This window comes from Saimiri boliviensis, chromosome 20 (assembly GCF_048565385.1).
Source record: "Saimiri boliviensis isolate mSaiBol1 chromosome 20, mSaiBol1.pri, whole genome shotgun sequence".
In the NCBI taxonomy this organism is placed as follows: Eukaryota; Metazoa; Chordata; class Mammalia; order Primates; family Cebidae; genus Saimiri; species Saimiri boliviensis.
The window spans coordinates 34,366,225-34,390,309 of NC_133468.1; the positions used below are offsets into that span (position 1 = coordinate 34,366,225).

Sequence of the window (24,085 nt, forward strand, 5' to 3'; positions counted from 1 at the left end):
CCATAGTGAGATTTTGTCTCTACAAAATTTTGTGTGTTTGTGTGTGAGACAGAGTCTCGCTATGTTACCCAGGCTGGTCTCGCACTCCGGGGCTCAAGCAATCCTCCTGCCTCAGCCTCCCAAAATGTTGGGATTACAGGAGTGAGCCACTATGCCCGGTCTCCACATACAAAAAAAATTTTTTTTAAATCAGCCAGGCATGGTGGCTTATGCCTGTAGTCCAAGTTACTTGGAAACCTGAGGTGGGAGAAACACTTGAACCCAGGAATTTGAGGCTGCAGTGAGCAATGACTGTGCCACTGTACCCCAGGCTGGGTAACAGAGGGGACTTCATCTCTTTAAAACGAAAAAAAGACCAAACATGTCATAGTGCATGAGGAATTCGAAAAGACCCACAAATACTAGTATGTCTAGAATTATGTGGACTTACTGATTTAAAATCAGCAAAAAACAGTTTACAATAATAACTGATGGATATTATTCACCAATCATTGATACCTAAACCTACCTGGTATGGGTTTTGGGGTCTTTTGAAAAGTTTCACCTATACCACTCCTCTGACCAATAAAGGACAGGACTGTAATGACAGCCCACTGGACAACATGAGTGATGTCCAACATAAACAGAAATCCGAGCTGAGTGTGAAATGTGAAGAATGGGCAGGTGCATGATACACAAGCATGCTTCACACCTGATAGCACAGGCATCACAAGGGCAAGATGTTAAATGATCCTCTATGACTACAGCTTTACAACCAGTTTTCATTCACCTTAGTAGTGAAGTTCTTCTCATACCAAGGTTGTAAGCCAATTATTAACTTTTTCTTGATACCAGCAAACAATGACAAGGGAAAAGTAATACAGGTATTTTTGGTTCCATACATGTCTTTCAAGACAAATCCAAAAAATCCAAACATCTGATTCCCAAGGTCATATTAGGAAGTCAAGAACAACATCAGGGAACAACTTCAGACTGAGTTTCCATGAGTAAGAACCTTCAAAGGAGATTTTCTTTTTTTTTTTTTTTTTTGAGGCGGAGTTTCACTCTTGTTACCCAGGCTGGAGTGCAATGGCACGATCTCGGCTCACCGCAACCTCCGCCTCCTGGGTTCAAGCAATTCTCCTGCCTCAGCCTCCTGAGTAGCTGGGATTACAGGCACGCACCACCATGCCCAGCTAATGTTTTGTATTTTTAGTAGAGACGGGGTTTCACCATGTTGACCTGGATGGTCTCGATCTCTTGACCTCGTGATCCACCCGCCTCGGCTTCCCAAAGTGCTGGGATTACAGGCTTGAGCCACCGCGCCCGGCTCAAAGGAGATTTTCTTATATGCTTACCCGGGCTTCAAATTCCGACGTTTCTTCCACATATCCAAGTCCTCCTTTTTGTAACCTTGTTGCAACTTCAATGAGATCACTACGAAGAAAGTTTAAAAGCTCCTGGTTGCCATCACAGGATTTTAGGCCCAAATTTGGCTTCCGAGCTAGATGAATAGAGTGAATAATGTCCTGGTACCTAGAAGAGTTGGGACGAGAGAAAAGGGGAAGAAAGAAACTTTTGAAGATGTACCTTAAATTTCAATTACTTGAAAAACATGTTTTTTTCTAGAAAACTTACTTAGGTCTCTTTCACCTCTGCTTGTTTTGTTTTCACTATTTCTTTATTTTTCTCTGCGACAGGGTCTTGCCCTGTCACCCAGGCTGGAATGCAAAGGTGCCATCACAACTCACTGCACCCTCAAACTTCTACTTGTGCACCTGAGTCAAAGCTGGGACTACAGGCGGGCACCTCCACCCATGGCTATTTTTATTTTTTGTAGGAATGGGGTCTTGCTATGTTGCCCAGGTTGATCTCAAACTCCTGATTTCAAGTGATCCTCTCCCCTAGGCCTCCCAAACTGCTGGGATTACAGGTGTGCGCATCACACCAAGCCACTGCTAAGCTTCTAATGGAAGGATTCCGTCTTCATATTTGGTGAACAAAACAGGTCCTTTCACTTGAACACACATACGTATCAAATATTCTGCCCAAAAAGAAGGAACATCATAGAACTATATTTCTTTGCGGATCTGTGTACTGACATTTTCCTTTTTCTTAATTTGCCTAGACATGTATATTCAGACAACAGATTCTGAATACGATTTTAATTAATTTACACATTAAGCAGTGGACTAACATCAATATAATGTACCTATTTTCCTTCGCAAAAGTCTGGCAATGGTGTAGAGTATGTACTGAACCATATTTTCCTTCTCTCTTCCATCAAACCTAAATTCAACCATGAAATTGAGCACAGAGTCAGAAATGAGAGGTGGCATTAAGCCATAATCTTGTCTTGGCTTTGATAAAAATAATGTCTACAACAAATATGGCAGCTGCAAATTTAGATGGAATTGATGCTGTATGTAGACAGAAGACACTTTTTTGCTTCTTTTTAATTCATATGGTGTAAAATTCACCAACTTGAAGCATGTCCTTCGGTGGTTTTTATGTTGTAGAACCACCACAACTATCTAATTCCAAAACATTTCATCACCCCAAGCAAAAATCTCTTACCTGTTAGCAATCATCACTCCCAATTCTCCTCTTCCCCTATCCTCTGGCAATCACTAATCCACTTTCTGTTTGAAACAGATTTTCCTATTCTTGATGTCTCATTTGAATGGAATCATACACCACATGGACTTTGATGTCTGACCTCTTTCACTTAGCATAATGTTTTCTAGATTCATCCAAGCTGTAGCACAGAACAGTACTTCATTTCTTTTTGTGGCTAAATAATATTCTACTGTTTGAAAATACTAAATTTTGGGAGTTTTTTGTTTGAGACAGTGTCTCGCTCTGTCACCCAGGCCAGGCCAGAGGGCAGGGGCATGATCTTGGCTCAATGCAACCTCCCACCTCCTGGGCTCAAGTGATCAACTCAGCTCAGCCTCCCAAATGGTTAAGACTACAAACACAAACCACCACACCCAGCTGATTTTTGTATTTTCCGTAGAAACAAGAGTTTCCCTATATTGCGCAGGCTGGTCTCAAAACTCCTGGATTCAAGACACTGGCCTGCCTCGACCTCTCAAAGTGCTGGGATTACAGGTGTGAGCCACCACACCAGGCTTGGATATATACTAAATTTTGTTTATCGATCCCATCAGTTGATAGGCACTGCCATTGTTTCCATCTTTTGACAGAACACTTCTGGATACCTATCCATCTGGGCCTGCATCTACAAGGCTGTCTAACAACCATGGAGCTCACGGCTTGGTACTGGCATGTAATCTTTAGTGTATAATCCTGCTACTCTGTATACAGATGGCCAAAGGTATATTTTTCCAATAAGCATAATGTGACAAGAAAATACCAGGCAATATGAACAAAAAACGGTTACACACATTTAAAATATTTTACCTTAATAATTTTAATGAGTAAGGGGGAAAAACCTTCAGATATTTATATCTAATGCTAAAGAGAAGATGAAACCCCTTACCTCTTCTCTAGTCTCTCTTTAAGTTGACTTTCTCTTATTCCCTGAGGGTGAAGACAGTTTAGCAATTCATCCAGCTCCTTTTGACTATCACATAAAAACCTGTAGAGGCAAAAGAGACCTGAAAACTCTGAAAAAAAAAAAAAAAAAAAAAAAAAAAACAAAAACAAAAACAAGCTCAAACACTAAGCGAGCGATCTAGAGTTGGTGGTGGGACTTAGGAGAACCGAATTCCAAATGTGTTCAGAGTCTAATATCCAGAAGTAGAATAAGTGATTTACTCTTTCCATGATGCCTAATGTTAACTCTGTCCTAGGACTCTGGAGCCAAAGTTAATTGGCATACTTGTCCCTGTCCCTTCAGAGAGTAAACCGATACCCAAAATTCAAAACTGAAAGGCCATTAAACCACAGGTGATCACATAGAGCAGATCCTCTCAAAACCAAGCTTGCTGCCTAAAAGCAGAGTTGCATACAAAGGAAACTATGCATACTATTTTTATTAATAAAATTTAATTAAGGAAAATCTTAAATACCTCTATTCCCAACCATATTTAAGCTACATTTCTACTGCTTTGTAATATACAAATATGCAAAGTTATATTACGAGGGGAAAAACCAAAATTCCAACCCTTAAAAAAACAAGTATCTTCTTAACAAAAAAAAAAATCAGTTCTGCTAATCCAAGAAGTTTTGATATCCAAAATATCAAAGTCACACAAAGCATCCTGAGCACGTAATTATTAACTTGCTGGCATCACCATATCAAAACTTTGTTCCTTAACATTTAAAGAAAAAGAAAGAGCAACCAGATGAATGCTCACATTACCATAGGTTCTGTCCTTGTTTGGGGGTGGTTGTCTCTACAGCAATTTCTGTTGCTGGTCCATGTTGTGTGTTCATGCTTGCATTTTTACCTAAGTTTGCTTTCTTACCTAAGAAAAATTTAGACATTAGGTTGGCTACAGTAGATACCCAGTGGCTAGTCTCAAGCCTCAGCAGTACTCACTGCCCAATTCAGCAATTCCTAACAGCACAGGTGCTTCCTGTGAAATGTATCAAATTGTATCTTCATGTATCACAGATGCTAATTTCTCTTAACTATCTTCAACACAGCATGTTACCTCAGATACTTGCTCTCTGAAGTGGAATTGTTGCACCATTCCAAAGTTTAAGAGTACTGCAACTTAGAATGATGCATGACTAAATATCTTTGTATCAAAGCAAAATAAAGAATTTACTCCTTTTACATGATGTTAAGAGCAAAGGCATCTGTAGTAAAGCAGAGGCAACAAGAATACATAAATACTACAGACTTATCCTTGGAGGTTTCAAGAGTCAAATAATACAACTAACTTTTTTGTAAATCGATTCCTATACATTGATACATGACCTTAACATAGGTATACCTTAAGCCAATTTATCAAAGCCTATTTAAAACCATCACAGTATTTGGTTTTTGTTGTTTTCTGAGATGGAGTCTTGCTCTGTCACCCAGGCTGGAGCACAGTGGTGCAATCTCAGCTCACTGAAACCTCCGCCTCCCCAGTTCAAGAGATTCTCCCTGCCTTAGCCTGTTCCGACTACGCTGGGATTACAGGCATGCACCACCATGCCTGGCTAATTTTTGTACTTTTACTAAAGACGGAGTTTCATCATGTTGGCCAGGCTGGACTCGAATTCCTAACCTCCACTGATCTGCCCGCCTTGGCCTCCCAAGTGCTGGGATTACAAGCGTGAGCCACCACGCCTGGCCAGTCATCACAACACTTGAATCCTTACTTCAGACTATGATTGTTTTCTCTTCTCTTCCCGATTCTCCCCACTTTAACCTGAAACATCTCTGGAATACTAACACATAACCTTGTTTAGTCTTTTACATTGGGTAATTTTATTTTTTGAGACAGAATGTTGCTCTGTCACCCAGGTTGGAGTGCAGTGACACAATCTTGGCTCACTGCAACTCCTGCCTCCTGGGCTTAAGCAGTTCTCGTGGCTCAGCCTGCCAAGTAGCTGGGACTACAAGCACCCACCACCACACGCAGCTAATTTGTTGTATTTTTTGTAGAGACAGGGTTTCACCATGGTGGCCAGGCTGGTCTTCAACTCCTGAACTCAAGTGATCCGCCTGTCTCAGCCTCTCAAAGTGCTGGGATTACAAGGCATGAGCTATCGCACCCAGCCTCAGACGGGTAATTTTAAAAAGAAACTGCCATTCTGGAAGTGGAAAACATAAAACAACATCTACCAGGATGCTCTAGAAGTAAAGCGTCTGGGTTCTCAATCTTCTCTTAGGGCGCTTTAACTGTGTAGACGTTACTTTCAAAAACTGCCACCAGCCGGGCGCGGTGGCTCAAGCCTGTAATCCCAGCACTTTGGGAGGCCGAGGCGGGTGGATCACGAGGTCGAGAGATCGAGACCATCCTGGTCAACAAGGTGAAACCCCGTCTCTACTGAAAATACAAAAAGTTAGCTGGGCATGGTGGCACGTGCCTGTAATCCCAGCTACTTAGGAGGCTGAGGCAGGAGAATTGCCTGAACCCAGGAGGCGGAGGTTGCGGTGAGCCGAGATCGCGCCATTGCACTCCAGCCTGGGTAACAAGAGCGAAACTCTGTCTCAAAAAAAAAAAAAAAAAAAAAAAAAAAAACTGCCACCAGGTTTTTGAAACATATTATAAAGTAAAATTCCTTCATCCTGCTGGAATCCCTTCCAAATCTAAACATCCAGACTCCACAGATACTGCTCTCAAATGTAACTGCCCTCACCTGAGTATAACGTCTACCGAAACTAGATTCTTTTACTAAGTGATATAATCTATGCTCAGTATAATTCAACATGAAAACACCTTAAATTTGAAGTTTTATTTGAAGGAATGTTTATTTTTGTAAATCAGTAGTATTCTTCTTTAACAATTTTGTGAGTTTCAAGTTTGAGTTTGGAATTTCTCTAAAATGAAAAATTACTTTTAAAAAAAGATTTATCAAAGCAGCACAGTAATTTAGTATTCGGGAATCCATTTTCTTTTTTTTTTTTTTTTTGAGACAGAGTTTCGCTCTTGTTACCCAGGCTGGAGTGCAATGGCGCGATCTCGGCTCACCGCAACCTCCGCCTCCTGGGTTCAGGCAATTCTCCTGCCTCAGCCTCCTGAGTAGCTGGGATTACAGGCACGCGCCACCATGCCCAGCTAATTTTTTGTATTTTTAGTAGAGACGGGGTTTCACCATGTTAACCAGGATGGTCTCGATCTCTCGACCTCGTGATCCACCCGCCTCGGCCTCCCAAAGTGCTGGAATTACAGGCTTGAGCCACCGCGCCCGGCCCCATTTTCTTTTTTATCTTTATCTCCCACATGACACCAACACATAAGCAATTTTCATTAGGTTACAAGACAGCAGAGCTGGAAGGAAGCTTATGGATCACTGAACCTAGTGGTTCTCAATGGGGAGCACTACTGCCTGCCACGGGAAATCTGGCAGGATCTCAAGACATACTTTGTTCTCACTACTACCACCTACTGGGTATGCAGAGGGAAGCTCCTGAATAAACCACAACACGAAAGACAGCTCCCAAGACAAAAAATTATCTTCCTCATCAGTATCATGGAGGGAGAAAATAAAAAAGATTCATCTGGCCCAAAATGTCAGTAACACTGAGGTTGAGAAAACCCAACTTAACCTAAGCATCTTATTTTTTTAATTAAAATTTGTTTCTTTCTTGAAATATATTCAACATACATACTTTAAGAAAGAATATGAATATATACTCAGAAAATTATTCAGTGTAGGTTTCGGCTTCACAAACAGATTCAGCATAAACACTGAATAAATTAACTTTAAAAGCAGATGAAGAGGGTCAGGCACGGTGGCTCATGCCTGTAATCCCAGCACTCTGGAAGGCCAAGGCAGGCGGATCACCAGAGGTCAGGCGCTCGAGACGAGCTTGGCCAACATGGCAAAACCACTACTAAAAATACAAAAATTAGCCAGGTGTGGTGGCACACAACTGTAGTCCCAGCTACTTGGGAGGCTTAGGCAGAGAATCGCTTGAACCCAAGAAGCAAAAGTTGCAGTGAGCCAAGATTGTGCCATTGCACTCTAATCTGGGCGACAGGAGTGATATTCCATCCCCCAAAAAAAGGCAGAAGAGGAGGAAATGTAACACTGCCTTCTTAGCCTCTATACCTCAATTTTAGCCATTCAGGCACCTACGATGGCTTCTAAGGGACAGTTTGAAAACTTCTCCTATAAAATCGAATCCCCAAATACCCTAATATTCAAGCTCTTTATCTTCTCACACTATGCTTAGAACAAAAGTAGTGATCAAATCTGGGTTTCTTTCCTTCTCTCTACACATTGCACATCTACCCACTTCACTCAAACATATCTAAGACCAAAACAAAGAAATTTTGCAAATGGAATAGGGGACAGAGAAAAGGCAGTCCTTAATGCTGAGCCCACTTAGGCAGGGTGAAGTAACTCACAGATAGACAGAAATACTCACTGCGGGGACAGTAATCCTCATCAGCAGAGTCTGTGTGCTCTTTGCAGTGATGGTTGAATCGGTAGTCAATGCTGTCATGTACCCAACCTTTTTCAATGAATAATCCTGGAACTTCATCAGAGAAGAGCCAGTATCTACAAACCACAACCAGTGTTAATAAGACAATCAACAGATCAGGACTGCAGGATAATTTTACTCCTGGAGAAGATAATTACAGAGTATCACTGAGCATTCAAAACCGCGTTTACAGAATTCTTCCTCTTCAGAACTCTAGACAGATACAAATTGTAAGGTAAATCAAAGGATATAAGAAATGTTGAAACTGGAGACTAGTTTAATGTTGGTAATTTTTAAAACTTCTCTCTTTTTTTAATGGAAATGGGTGGCTATGTTGGCCAGGCTGGTCTTGAACTCCTAGCCTCAAGCAATCCTCCCACCTCAGCCCCCAAAGTGTTAGGATTACAGGTGTGAGCCACCACAAGTAGCCCTAATTTGTGTAACTACTAATATTTCTCCTTCTTTAGGTTTCACAGAATGTATGCATTTAAAACCTATTGCCATTTTTAAAGACTTGTATTTGGATGACACTTCACCTGTCACCATCATGTAAGCTTCCTACTTGTGGTATCTTCAAGGGCAGGAACATCCTCACTCACCTTTGCAACTCCAGCATTTGGCACAGTTAATATTCAACGATCATCGACATTTCTGTTTCCAAACAAAATTGGAAAACTGAAGAGAGAAGCTTGTCTATTCTTGTACTTTAGGTAACTTTCCTAACTAATAGCAATGAAAATCATCCTACAAGAAAACAATTAGGTTTAGAAACTGACCTATTATGGTTTCGATCCGTACCAATAGGAGTCCTACGCATGACTAGTTTGGCCTTGGCAATTCCTTCCTGGAAAGCTTTCTCAGCAGCTGCTTTGTGCCTCCGTATTCGTTCTTCTTCAGCTTGGCGCTCCAGCTTCACTGTTAAAGATAAAAAGACTCAATCAGATCTTTTCCTAGTAATTTCCACGCTTTCAAATTAAATATGGAGTAAAAAGTGCCTAGTGAATAGTAGTTATCAAATCTTAATTTCCTTTCCCTAATTCTAATCTGTTACAAGAAATGATATGCGGCCAGGCATAGTGGCTCACTCCCGTAACCCCAGCACTTTGGGAGGCCAATGGGGGTACATCACGAGGTCAAGAGATGGAGACCCTCCCGGCCAATATGGTGAAACCCAGTCTCCACAAAAATACAAAAATTAGCCGGACGTAGTGGCGCATGCCTGTGATCCCAGCTACTCACGAGGCTAAAGCAGGAAAATGGCTTGAACCTGGGAAGCGGAGGATGAAATGAGCCGAAGTTGCGCCACTGCACTACCGCCTGGTGACAGAGGGGCACTCTGTCTCACAAAAAGGAGAAAAAAAAAAAAAGAAATGACACGTAAGGCAGCAACTTCTATCTAGTCCTCCTGCACTCCTTGAATTTTGGTGACATCTCATCCCTCAACTCAATGCAACATCTTTTAGCTCCAAAATATCGCTTTCTTTTTGTTTTAGTTTTTTGAGACAGTCTTGCTGGCTGGAGTGTAGTGGGGCAATCTCGGCTCACTGCAACCTCTGCCTCCCAGGTTCAAGCAATTCTCCTGCCTCAGCCTCCTGAATAGCTGGATTACAGGCACACACCACCACGTCCAGCTAATTTTTCCATTTTTAGTAGAGATGGCGTTTCCCCATGTTATCCAGGCTGGTCTTAAACTGACCTCAACTAATCCACCGATCTTGGCCTCCCAAAGTTCTGGGATTACAGATGTGAGCCACCACACATGGCCAAAATATCACTTAATATATTTTAAACAATCCTGAAGAAACAGTTAACAGCTCATAAACAGGACTAACCAAAACATCTTCTGGTAGGTGCACCTACAGGATCCTCAAAAACATCACGATAAATAAAACTAGTAAAGTAACTATTTCAAAATAAAATATACTTCAGTCCTAAGGAATCTGACAGTAATTTGGCTTAACAGCCCTGATGACAAGAAAAAAAACCTGAAAAACAATGGCAGGGGAGCATTTGGGGATAATAATTATTTTACATTGAACACTTATTTTTCTAATTATTCAGCAAGTTATTGTTAATGATAAAAATGTTAATTTATTTCTGATCATTCATTAATTAGGTTTATTCTATTCAGTAGAGATTTCCCTCAACAACAAAAGCGGCCCACTAATTTTGTCTTGTTTTTCCATAATTGTCACAAACCCTGATACCATAGGGAACAGAGCAATGCTATTTACAATGTCACCATTTTAAAAAATTGTTTCTTATTTTTTTTAAAAGACAGGGTCTTACTATGTTTGCCCAAGCTGGTCTCAAACATCCAGGCTCAAGCCATCCTCCTGCTTGGTCTCGAACTCCTGACCTGAGGTGATCCACTCACCTCGGCCTCCCAAGGTGCTGGGATTACAGGCGTGAGCCACCACTCCTGGCCACAGTTATAGTTTCTTCATAGGTCTGGGTTTTTTTTTTTTTTTTTTGAGACGGAGTTTCGCTCTTGTTAGCCAGGCTGGAGTGCGATGGCGCGATCTCGGCTCACCACAACCTCCGCCTCCTGGGTTCAAGCAATTCTCCTGCCTCAGCCTCCCGAGTAGCTGAGATGACAGGCACGCGCCACGATGCCCAGCTAATTTTTGTATTTTTAGTAGAGACGGGGTTTCACCATGTTGACCAGAATGGTCTCGATCTCTTGACCTCGTGATCCACCCGCCTTGGCCTCCCAAAGTGCTGGGATTACAGGCATGAGCCACCGCACCTGGCCTTGGGTTTTTTTTTTTTTTTTTTTGAGACAGAGTCTCACCCTGTCACCCAGGCTGGAGTGCAATGGTACAATCTCGGCTCACTGCAACCTCCGCCTCCCTGATTCAAGGGATTCTCCTGCCTCAGTGTCCCCAGTACCTGAGATTACAGGAGAGCTCCACCAAGCCCAGCTAATTTTTTGTATCTTTAGTAAAGACAAAGTTTCACTATGTCGGCCACACTGGTCTCGAACTCCTGACCTGGTGATCTACTCACCTTGACGTCCCAAAGTGCTACAGATCACAGGCATGAGCCCCTGTACTTGGCCTCTTCATAGGTCTTTAAAATTGTAAGTACAATGGCCAGAAACAATGGCTCACGCCTTTAATCTCAGCACGCTGGTAAGCTGAGGCAGGCAGATCACTTGAGATCAGAGTATGAGACCAATCTAGCCAACATGGTGAGTCACCATCTCTACCAAAAATACAAAAATTAGCCAGGCATGGTAGCAGACATTTGTTATCCCAGCTACTCAGGAGGCTGAGGCACAAGAATAGCTTGAACCTGGGAGGCAGAGGTTGCAGTGGGCCAAGATTGTACCATTGCACTCCAGCTTGGGTGACAGAGCAGCACTCTGCATCTAAATAAATAAATAAAATGTATACATTATATATGTATACTCAGGCACAGTATTACATATATATGTGAAAATATTTCTATGGCCTTAAGAAATGTAAACTGAAATCTGTTTTAAAAGAAACATCCATTTCCTAATGAAAGAACTATTCAAGTTGGTTGTGGTGGCTCAGGCCTGTAATCCCACACATTAGAAGGCTGAAGCTGGAAGATCGCTTGTGTTTCGGGGTTCAATACCAGCCTCCACAAATAAAAAAAAGATTAGCCAGGTGTGGTAGCACAAGCCTGTAGTCCCAGCCGCTCGGGAGGCTGAAACAGAAGGATCACTTGAGCCCAAGACGTCAAGGCTGCAGTGAGCTGAGACCAAACTGCTGTACTCCAGCCTCGGTGACAGAATGAGACCTTGTCTCAAAAGAAAATAAAATTTAAAAGTAAATGTTGAAAAAGAACAAGCTGAAAGACTCACACTTCCCTATTCTGAAACTCATTACAAACCAAAGTAATCGGACAGTGTGGCATTAACATAAAGACAGACATACAGATCAATGAAATAGAATTCAGAGTCCAAAAATAAGCCAACGTATCCTAAAGTCATATGATTTTTGACAAATGTGTCAAAGCTATTTCAAAAAATGACACTGGGACAACTAGATAGCCACATGCAGAAAAAATAAAGCTGGACTTTTACCTTACACTATAAAAAGTAGCCGAAAATAAAAGACTTAAATTTAAGAGCTAAAACTGTAAGACATTCTGAAGAAAAATAGGAGTAAATCTTCATGACCTTGGATTTGGCAACAGATCCTTAAACCTAACCCCAAATCTATGAGCAACGGAAAAATAAATAGATAAAATGAACCTCATCAAATTTAAAAAACGTTCGTGCTTCAAATGATACTAGTAAAAAAGTGAAAGGATAGGCTGGGCGTGGTGACTCATGCCTGTAATCCCAGCACTTTGGAAGGCGGACGGATCACCTGAGGTCAGGAGCTCGAGACCAGCCTGGCCAACATGGTGAAACCCCACTTCTACTAAAAATACAAAATTTGCCAGGCGTGGTGGCGAGTGCCTGTAATCCCAGTTACTCTGGAGGCTGAGGCAAGAGAATCACTTGAACCTGGAAGCTAGAGGTTACAGTGAGCAGAGATCACACCACTGCACTCCAGCCTAGGCACAAAAAAGCAAAACTCCGTCTCCCAAAAAAAAAGTGAAAGGACAACACACAAAATAGATGAAAATTATCTGTAGACTGTGTATCTAACAGGGAATTGTATCTAGAATATATAAAGAACTTGTACAACTGAATAAAAAGACAACTTAAATGAACTGAATTAGTATTTCTCCAAAGATACACAGGTGGGCAGGAGACACATGAAAAGATGCTCAACATCATTAGCCATCAAGGAAATGCAAATCAAAAACCACGATGGGATACCATTTCACACCCACTAGGATGACTATCATCAAAGAGTCAGAACCTTTAATTCACTGCTGGTGGGCATGTAAAATTGCGCAGCCACTTTGGAAAACCGTCTGGCAGTTTCTCAAATGGTTAAACATAACCATATGACCCAACAATCCCATTCCCAGGTATACTCAAGAGAAATGAAAGTACATAACACAAAAACTCATACACAAATGTTTATGGCAGCATTATTCTTAAGAGCCAAAAGATGAAAACAGTCTAAATGTTTATCAAGTGATGAATGATAAACAAAACATGGTATATCTTTTGGGTTTTCTTTTAAAAATGTTTTTGGGCCAGGCGCCATGGCTGGTTGGGTGTGGTGGCTCACGCCTGTAATCCCAGCTCTTTGGGAGGTTGAGGCAGGCAGATCACCTGTGGTCACGACTTCAAGACCAGCCTGGCCAATATGGTGAAACCTCATCTCCACAAAAACGTAAAAATTGGCCAGGCATGATGGCATGCGCCTGAAATCTCAGCTACTTGGGAGGCTGAGGCAGAATTGCTTGAACCCGAGATGCGGAGGCTGCAGTGAGACGAGATCATGCCATTGCACTCCAGCCTGGGCAACAGAATGAGACTCCATCTCAAAAAAAAAAAAAAAGGTGGTCCATTTTGTGACTGGGCTTCTTTCACTTGGCATAATGTTTTCAAGATTCATTCATGCTGTAGTATGTAAAACATTATGCTGAAGTGAAAGTCACAAAAGACTACCTACTTATTATACAATTCCACGTACAGAAAACATCTAGAATAACAAATCTATAGAGACAAAGTAGACTGGTGGTTGCTCAGGGATGGGGAGGATGGGCAAATGGGGTAACGACCGTTCAAGGGTAGGTGGGTTCTGAGATGATAAAAATGTTTTAAAACTGACTGTGGCAATGGTTGTACCTTATCTGCGATTCTACTGAAAACACTAAATTATACACATTAAGTGAACTAATTATATTGTATGTCAATTAATTATTAATAAAGCTGCTTTTTAAAAAGTTCAGATTTGATGGTGCCATCAAAGCCCAAAAATTTCAAGTTCTTAAATCTTAAAGGACAGATTCCTTATCAGAGTTGGTGACTGTGCTAGGGGCTTCAAATATCTTGTCTATCAATTTCATGGCAATCTTAGCGAGCATATGAGGAAAGTGAGGCACGGATAAGTTACCAGCCCAAAGGAACACTGCACAGCTAAGTCAGAGCTAGGACCTGAACCCAGCTCAGTCCATTCCCAAGTTCTTTGTTGTTTCCACTATGTCTATTTGTGGATTTGGTCTTTTATCGAACCCAGAAAAGATGCCAGTATCACATTAACTTATTAACTAATCAGAATGCCAGGCTGAACACTCCAGCTAAACTATGAAATTATCAACAGAATTAAGAAAAAGTAAAATACATACCAATAGGTGCTGGGTTATTACATACAGAAGCAAACAAGCAAACAGATCCCACCATTACCTCAGTAATTTCCTTTCTTTTACCATCTTCTACAGAGCTTCCCCGTTTCTCTCGGTATGAAATTTTACCTTTCATTTCTCTTTCCTGGATTTCCCGTTCCTTCTTAGCTTGAATGGCAAGCAATCTTCTGCTCTTCACAGCACTAATCATGTCTTCAGCTTCTGTATCTACTTGGGGCTCAAACTTCACAATTTCTTTCTTCCTATCAGTTTTGCCTAACCCATTCTCCACCTTTCCATTTTCTTTATTTTTGGCTTCCATTTCTTTCCGTTTCTGTTTCTCTGCTCTCTTCTTATCATTTTCTTCCTTCAACACAGCAAGCCGCTCCTTCCACAACTCTGCAGACATCTGCTGCCTGGTTTCCATGTGGTCTTGCACCGAGTATGTCATGAGGATCCGGTGGCACAGTGCTGTCAAGATCTGTAGCTTCTCTTCTGACGTCAGCTCAAAAAATTCAGAGGTCTCCAGCTTTTCTAGGAACTCATCTTGTACCTCATTATCCTCAAAAGCAGCTGAATCTTTATTGTCATCCGCGTCCGAGCCCTCACTTTCCTCCTGAACATCAGATCTACGCAAGCAGAGCCTCACCAGCTCTGAAACAGAATGCAGAGTCAAAGGGATTTCTGACAGCTTCATTCCCAATTCACCATAGTCTTCTGCTATCTCATCTTGTAGTAGGGTCTGTAAGAGGATGACCAACACCCTATTAAGATATAAGAAGCCACCCTTATCTGCGCTCAAGGCTTCCATAAGGGACACAGCAGTAATAGGATACTGAGCATCTGGTAAGAGTAGTCCAGAATAACAGCTCAAGAACTCCACCACCATGGCCACATCCCCAAACAGTGTGTTGGGCAGTCCTTCAGGGGTATCCACCAATCTGAATGCCGGAAGGTTTTTGCCAGTTAACTCTTGGTCCTCATACCGCTTCTGTTTTTCTAATCTCTCAAGCATTTCTTTCTCTCTTCGTTCTTTGGCTTTTTCCTTCAACTTCTTTTTCAGCTCCTCCCGTTTCTTTTTCAAATATTCTTTTCGTTGCTCTTCAGACATAGAAGCCCACCTCTTTTTGTGCTCTAGAAGCTCATATCGTTTTTGAACAAGACTTCGCAATTCTTCTGGGAGACGAGCTCTATCTTCACTAGAGAGAAGACGAGCTGTTTTGGAGATAACACAGGACAGGGCGCTCCTCTTGTCCTCCCTGTCTTTGTTTTCTTTGTAGTAGGCAATTAGGTGTAGGGCTGCAGGGGGCAGGTGTTTATGAGGTTTACTAGAGGACCTAGGTGTACCCCCAGAATTCCGTGGGGCTCGTGTCATCTTTTGCGTGCCTTTGGCCATATCCAACAAAGTCATCTGCTTCATTTTGGTTTTAGGAGCCTTCAGTCCTTTTTTGGGAGATCTGGAATTCCCCGCGGATTTCTGTCCATTCAGGATGCCTTTGCTTCTGCCCTTTGCCTTCAAAGGCTTGTCGCTGTGCTTCCCTGGTTTCCTGGCAGGTGGGCCTTTCTTAGGAATGTGAAAGTTAGCATGCAGCTTACTGGGTGACATCATCTTCATCACTTCTTCTAGATGGTCTTCAGGAGATTTGGAATTCTTTGAGTTCTTCACTTTGAGTGGCGAGCCACTCAATGACTTTTTCAAGTGCACATGACACCATAACTTAGGGTTTAGTGGTGAACTCAGAGAAGAGTTGTCTGTCTTGGATTTCTTTGAGGGCTTTCTGTCTGGGGATCCAGTATTCTTCCTCTTAGTAGAAGGGTTGAGAGTCATATACTAGAATTTAAGAATAGAAGCAAAATTAATTTTAAAAACTAAACTAACTTAAAGAAGCAACATTTAAGCATCTTAAAGGCTCTCTTCCCCAGCTATTCAGGCAAAGCTACATAGTCTTATATCTTCACAGAAACTGTGTCCCTGAAAAAACAAAGAAATGAATGTTAGCTAATGTTTTTGCCATATCAACACAAAATTCCCTTGATATCCAGACTTAATAATAGACATTTTTGCTATGTAACTAGTTCTTTGTTTATATATATTAATGGTTCTTAAATATTTTAACAAAATCTGTGAACCCCTCCACCAGAAATAGTAGACAAAAACTGCATTAGAGTTTCAGAGAATCCATCCATGGATCCCACATTAAGGATGTCTGATCTACAAACTGGCAAGATCTGAAAAGTTTAAAAAGCACTGTTCCTGAAACAAGACAAGACTAATTTTCATTCTTTCACTACTCGTTCTTATGCAGGGCATTCTATGCTTTTAAGTAGAAATGATATCATTTTAAGTACTTTTGTCTAAACTCTGAGGCATATTTTCTTATAGAAGCATCGGTGAGTTTAAGAACAACATGAACGCTGCTCACAGAAAAAGATGCCTCCTGACCTGGGCCTCCTGGTATCTCAAACTCCCCTTTGTCCTCACCCCAGGCTTCTGAAAACTCATTCTAGCTGGGCGCAGTGGCTTACGTCTGCAATCGCAGCATTTTGGGAGGCTGAGGCAGGCGGATCACCTGAGGTCAGCAGTTGGGAGACCAGCTTAGCCAACATGGTGAAACTCCATCTCTACTAAAAATACAAATACAGCCAGGCATGGCCGGGTACGGTGGCTCACGCCTGTAATCCCAGCACTTTGGGAGGCTGAGGTGGGTAGATCACCTGACGTTGGGAGTTCCGAGACCAGCCTGACCAACATGGAGAAACTCTGTCTCTACTAAAAATACAAAATTAGCTGGATGTAGTGGTGCATGCCTGTAATCCTAGCTACTTGGGAGGCTGAGGCAGGAGAATCACTTGAACCCGGGTGACAGAGGTTGCAGTGAGCTGAGATTGTGCCATTGTACTTCAACCTGAGCAACAAGAGCAAAACTCCATCTCAAAAACAAAAAAGCCAGGTGTGGGGGCGCATGCCTGTAATCCCAGCTACTCAGGAGGCTGCGGGATGAGATTGCTTGAAGCCAAAAGGAGGATGCAGTGAGCCGAGATCATGCCACTGTACTACAGCCCGAGGGACAAAGCAAGACCCCCATCTCAAAACAAAACAAAAAAAAGTCATTTCCATGATTAATTTCACATCATTCTCTCTTTGAACATACCCTCTTATCTTCCAAATCCACTCCATCTAGTCCCACAACTCTACAGCCCTTCAGTCTCACCAGGACCTTAAATCCATTAATTTTATAACATTTTCGCCACCCTAACCCCCTTGTCTTGCTTTACCCAGATTAAATTTTAGTCAACCATGATAATCAATCTCATATAAACTTATAGTTTCCTTGTCTCTCTTTTTTTTGGGGTGGGGGGAGACAGAGTCTGGCTTTGTCGCCAGGCTGGAGTGCAGTGGCATGATCTCGGCTCACTGTAATCTCCACCTCCTGGGTTCAAGTGATTCCCCTGCCTCAGCCTCCCGAGTTGCTGGGACTACAAAGTGTACCAACACACCCAACTAACTTTTCGTTTAGTTTCACCATATTAACCAGAATGGTCTCAATCTCCTGACCTAGCGATCTGCCTACCTCAGCTCCCAAAGTGTTGGGATTATAGGTGTGAGCCACCCTGCCTGGCCTTGTCTCTCTTATTCTATTATATCTACTCGGAAAAACCATAACCCTGGATTAACTCACTCTATGTATTCCTGGCCTGCATATGTTCAGCTTAAACATGGCTAAAATAAAAGATACAATAAAAGTGCGTGGTCTCACTTTAAAGTCATTGCCAGGCACCTCAAGCAGGTCCTCTACCTCACGCAGCAAACACAGCATATTCCCTTAGGACACTCATGTTCCCACTTTCCCAGATGCACATCTCGAGTCCTTGAACCTCCCACGCCGCATCTCCATCATACACAATCAGTTAATAGGTTACAGTCTAGTCCATCTGTCACGATACCACTGCTTTTCTTTTTAAATATGTATTAAAAATTTAAGACCAAACTCTATGAGTGGAATGCTTTAAAAAAGGTAATTACAAAGAAAACAGCCTGACAGCTAAGATGCAAACTAAATGAAATAACCAAGCAATCCAAAATACAGCCAATTTCAAAGGAAAACTTTTGCTTCACGTGATTAGGGAAAAGACAAGATAAACCCTAGAATACTTGATTTTTATTACCAAAAGCTGATAAGCATATCAATGCCACTCACAGATTTGATGAACATCCAGTTTTTGAGTAGAAGGGACTAACCAGGAAAGAGCATCATGTAAAGAAGTAGTCTAGTGACAACGAGTAGGTCAGGCTATTTTGAGATGAGACTACAGTCAAGAAAACAGCTAAGGACTACTGAATACTGAATTACGAGCCCCTTAAAAGAGGGTACGGGGAAATGGCTAAGGTGAGATAAATCCCAGAGATCACACAGTAAAACACCTATGCTCTTGTTAGGAGAAAAGCAAACAGGTTTAGTAAAATTAAATAAGCTATATACCATAATGCCAATTAAGATTTTTTTTTTTTTTTTTGAGGAGGCGTCTTGCTCTGCCTCCCAGTCTGGAGTGCAGTAGCACAATCTTGCAATCTTGGCTCACTGCGACATCTTCGCAGGCTCAAGCCATTCTCCTGCCTCAGCCTTTCGAGCAGCTGGGATTACAGGCATGTGCCACCACACCTGGCTACCTTTTGTATTTTTAGTAGAGACAGGGTTTCACCAACTTGGCCAGGCTGGTCTCCTGACCTCAGGCGATCCGCCCACCTTGGCCCCCCAAAGTGCTGGGATTACAGGCATGAGCCACCCAGCCAGGCCCCACTTAAGATTAAAACATTAAAGAATTAATGAGAAACGAGTCCAGAGAACCATGGCAACACAAAGAGGAAAAAAATATGGCCTGCGCTGAGTAGGATATACTTAAGAAATTCCTCTTTCGGCTAAGCTCTCTAACTTTAAAGGCCAACTGGCCTTTGAAGAGTTTCAGGCAACTGCAGGTTATTGTTCCTCTGCTGGACTTTTCGTTGCCTGATTAAATCTGGAATGCGTTGTTCCCCAATCCCCAATAATCATCCTTAGAGTGGACTGACAAAGAGGCTTTATAGCTTTACAACATATAAACTCTATCCATGACTCCAGGAATACTTTCTCTAGATGCAGAATTTCCTCATTCTAGTTTCCCAGAACTCAGTTTCAAAATGCTAGGAAGAATAAGCCAAGATAACTTAATTTAAGATTCCATTCTCCTCATGGACAGTTAATACTATCAGTACTCCAAAGACAGTACGTCAGAGGCCATCCTACAAATCACAGAGCAAGACCCATTATTACCCTGGCAGGAAATAAGAAAAAATGTATGCCCCAAAAAGTTAACAACCTTCTTCAGCCAGCCTTGGAAATCTTCAGAGTCTAGACATACAGACGGACATTGTTCCTAATGCTCAGAACAACAGGTTATATAAAGTTATCCTAAAATGAAATTTATCAATAAAAGACTAAGTTTCATTTCTAGCATTTTAAATAGGTATGTTTTAATAGGGTCTGTTACAGTTACTAGGACACTTCTTTATTTACTGTATAGTTCTGTTTTAAAAGAATATCACTCACAGTTTGCATAGGGTTCTTTAAACTTCCGCCACTTAGAAGCATATAGTATGAAGAAAGGACATAAGAAAGGGTGGGATGGCTTAGCCATGAGGGTCTAGCAACCCGTTTTTATTCTTAAGATGTGTTTTTGTCCAAGCCATACCATGTTTGTTTTTCTTAAAAACGAAAGAAATGAACTCACCCAACCCCCTCCCAATAGGCCGGCTCCCGGCATGAGCAGTCCTTCAGTAACTGGATCATCTCAGCATGGGGCATGCTGGGCAGTCACAGCCAAATGGGAGCCGGCATGGCTGGACTCAGGGGATCTGAAAAAGTATAAAACCACTTATAGGCTAACAGCGCTCCCTAGCCCCAATTCAGCACAGCTAATCTACCAGACTAGCAGATGGGGAGGGAGAAGAAAGAACACCCAGATTACTAGTAGTGTAATTTTTGGCAAAGGCCCTTCCTAATTGCTAAATCGAAAAAAAATTTATGACTATCTTGGCAACATGGAAGGTTGAAAGGCAAAGAGAGTGTACACAATTTTACATTTGTTCCTGTCACTTGAAACACACCACAGTATCTGTCTGCAACTCCTGTTTCTTGAAAAAGCTCATTCAGATGATGAATACTACTTAATAATAAGCAATATAATCTAGGCAGCAAAACCCTAAATTAGCAAACATTGGCAATCTATATTCTGACTCTTATCTCACTGTTCTCATTCACCCAGGGCAACATGTTAGAAGTTTGAGGACAACACTCAAACAATGGGCTTGTCTCAATTTCCATATGCCTTTATTAGCAAATTTGCAAAATTTGTTACTAGAAAATATATTTAAAGTGTTTTCAAAACAATATTAATTTACCTTTCATGATTTTTCAGTCTTTTTTCTTCTAGCAAACCACTCCTTCAACAATATAATTTATCTTTCAAAGTACTTCTGTTCTAATCCCTAACTCATAAACAAACGTTTTTCCCCCTTCCAAACAGGGTCTCTCTCTGTCACACAGCTTAGAGTGCAGTGGCGTGATCACAGCTCACTGTAGCCTTGACATCCTGGGCTTAAGGGATCACCCTGCCTCAGTCTTCCAAGTAGCCTACACTACAGGCACATTCTATTACATCCAGCTCACTTTTTGTATGTGTAGAAACAGGGTCTCGTCACGTTTTCCAGACTGGTCCCAAACTCATGGGCTCAAGCAATCCTCCCACCTCAGCCTCCCAAAATGCTAAAATTACAAGCATGAGCCACTACACCCGCCCATAAACAACAAACAAACTTTAAGAGAGAGACTTTATTTAAAGAAAAATCAGCCGGGCATGATGGGTCATGCCTGTAAACCCAACACTTTGGGAAGTCAAGAAGGGAGAATGGCTGGAGCCCAGGAGTTTGAGACCAGCCTGGGTGACAGAGTGAGACCCTATCTCTGCAACAAATTAAAAATAAAAATTAGCTGGGCTTCGTGGTGCATGCCTGTGGTTTCAGCTACTCAGGAGGCCAAGATGGGAGGATCACTTCAGCCCAGAGGTCAAGACTGCAGTGAGCTATGACTGTACCACCTGCACCTCCAGCCTGGGCAGAGCAAGATCCTGTCTACAAAAAAAAAAAAAAAAAAAAAAAATACTATGAGTAATGGAGAAAATCATGTCATTGCCTTCTTATATGATGCAGGGAGAAGAATATATCAATTCTTATGTCCAAATATTCCTAACTTGAAAGTAACCAAGGAGAAATAAAACAAAATCAAAAAGCATTCTACAAAATAACTGGCTTCTATTATTTTTAAATGCCAAAGTTTTGAAAGACAAAGAAAAGCTAAGGGTCTGTCCCAGATTAGAAGAGACCAAAGAGACAAGTAAATTTAACACATGTGACACATGGTAGCACAATGAATCTTACTAAAGCAAAACAAAATTGTTTTTTAGTTAAACAATCTTCTGTAAAAGATTACAGAAGAATTCGAAAAATGTGAGTAAAAACTATAGACTGTAGCATAATTTCAATGTTAACCTCCTGATTCTGACAACTGTACTGTAGTTATGTTGGAAAATATCCCTGATTTTTTTTGTTTTGTTTTGTAGAGATGGAGTCTTCGTTATGCTGCCCAGAAAGGTCCTTGAACTCCTGGCCTCAAGCAATCCTCCCACCTCAGCCTCCCAAAGTGCTAGAATTACAGATGTGAACTAGCAAATATCAATGTTTTGAAGAAATTCATATTCCAGTATTTTGTAAAACGGCATCCAGTCTGAAAAATTACTTGGCTCAGGAAAAAATAATTCATGTGTGTGTATAGACAGATGAGGCCAGATGCAGTAGTGGCTCACGCCAGTAATCCCAAAACTTTGGGAGGCTTGAGGCAGGAGGATCACATGAGATCAACCAGGAGTTCAAGACAAGATGGGCAAGGATGAGACTCCATCTTTACAAAAAATAAAAAGCACAAAAATTAGTTGGGCATGGTGGTGAGCACCTAGAATCCCAGCTAGTCAGAAGCATGAGGTGGAAGGACTGCTTGAGCCCAGAAGTTCCAGGCTACAGTGAGCTACGATCTTACACTGCACTCTAACCTGGGAGACAGCATAAGGCCCTACCTCAAAAAAAAAAAAAAAAAAAAGAGCGATAACAATAAACAAATATGATAAACGTTAACATCTGAAGAAACTAATTAAAGAGTACATGGAAATTTGGTAGTGTTTTGTCAACTCTTCTGTATAAAATTATTCAAATAAAACATTAAAATGTATTAAGAAAAAGAGTAAACTCGTGCAGGATTACAAATGCCTTAAAGTGTTACTTTCCTCTCAAGTCTCTAATCCAAAGGCTTCCCTACTAGGATTTATCGGTCTAAAACAAGAGCTCAAACATGAAGGAGAGACTAACAAAATGGCTGCAGCGTATCATAACTCACGGAGAATGAGCTTAGATTTCGTCTCAGATGACAGTCACTGCCCAACTGCCTTGTAAATCACTCCTCCAAATCACTGGGACTACAAAAATTATGCTACCCCTAAAACCCAAATGTCAGTGGCATTTTTCTCCAATAAATGGAACTTCTTCAAGAAATGAATAGCCAGTTACCTATTATACTCAACATACTATGCTAAACACTGCAAGATACAAAATAAGCAAGATAGTTCTTATTCTTAAGTAATTTATATTCTAGAAAGAATCTGGAAAACCACAAACACACCCTCATCATCATCACATTAGGTACTCGGGTAATGATCCAAAATTCCTCTATCTTTACATAATTTTCCTCTCTCCCACGTAAGCCCTTCCTATGGGTTCTTTGCTAATATTGCTCAGAACTCTCTCTCTTTACACCTCCTCTCCCTTTACAGTAAATGTATTCAGTGCCTGATAGAATACTATATTCTACAAAAACCAAAGAGTATACAGAGAGGAAATATGCCATGCCTTTGGATGGATAGATCCTATGTGATTAACTTTCATCCTCAATAAATTATTTTAAATTTCTTCTAGACAAAGACTCCAAAGCAATGTTTTAGGTTCTACTTATCATCTGTGTTATTTACTGTTTCACCTTGGCTAAGAAGCCAAAAGTCCTAATTTATAAATAGGAAAAACACAGCTTATGTGCAAAAAAAAACAACAACAACAACAACAGAAAACAAATCAGTGACATGTCATTAGTAGTGGGAAATAAAAAAATATTATTTAAGGTAGGGAAAACAAGTGATAAACCTGAGCATACACCTTTAACTTTGTAAACTACTATTTTACATGAGTCTTAAGTTTTCTGAGTAAAATCACTGTCCTCTTTCAGACTTTAGCCTAAGCATTTCCTAGTCTCAACCCGAATGATAGCAATATTCCGTAACATTTGTAATTTAAGACCTCAGTAGAAATTTTGAGAGTACCTTATTTCTTCAGAAATTGCCTTTCAGGATATGAGTTCCTAGAATTCTAGCCTCTCTCTCCTACCAAAATTACACATCAGCTGGGTGTGGTGGTGCATGTCTGTAGTCCCCAGCTACTAGTGAGACAGTAGGAGGAGAGTCACTTGAGCCCAGGAGTTTCAGGCTGCAGTGAACTGTGACCATCCCACTGCACTCCAGCCTGGGCAACAGAGCAATACTTTGTCTCTAAAGTAAGAAATAAGTGTGGATCAGCTTTCATGTCTTAGGAATCTCAAAAAATATTTTACCCATAAAAACAGTGTTTCACACTATTCACATACCTGAATAACTAAACTAAAATACATAAAAGATAGTCATAAGATCAGAAAA

At 41.2% G+C, this 24,085-nt stretch overlaps 1 protein-coding gene across 1 annotated transcript in view; it reads right to left on the reverse strand.

Moving 5' to 3' along the window:
• BAZ1B (bromodomain adjacent to zinc finger domain 1B) overlaps nt 1-24,085 on the reverse strand; it is an 89,789-nt gene that overhangs the window by 22,397 nt on the left and 43,307 nt on the right. Inside the window, exons 7-12 of the mRNA XM_039460490.2 lie at nt 14,393-16,094; nt 8,815-8,953; nt 7,982-8,115; nt 4,310-4,415; nt 3,485-3,583; nt 1,338-1,515 (exon numbers count right to left, since the gene is read on the reverse strand). Of these exons, the coding sequence (XP_039316424.1) occupies nt 1,338-1,515; nt 3,485-3,583; nt 4,310-4,415; nt 7,982-8,115; nt 8,815-8,953; nt 14,393-16,094 (2,358 nt within the window). The remainder of the gene's footprint in view (nt 1-1,337; nt 1,516-3,484; nt 3,584-4,309; nt 4,416-7,981; nt 8,116-8,814; nt 8,954-14,392; nt 16,095-24,085) is intronic.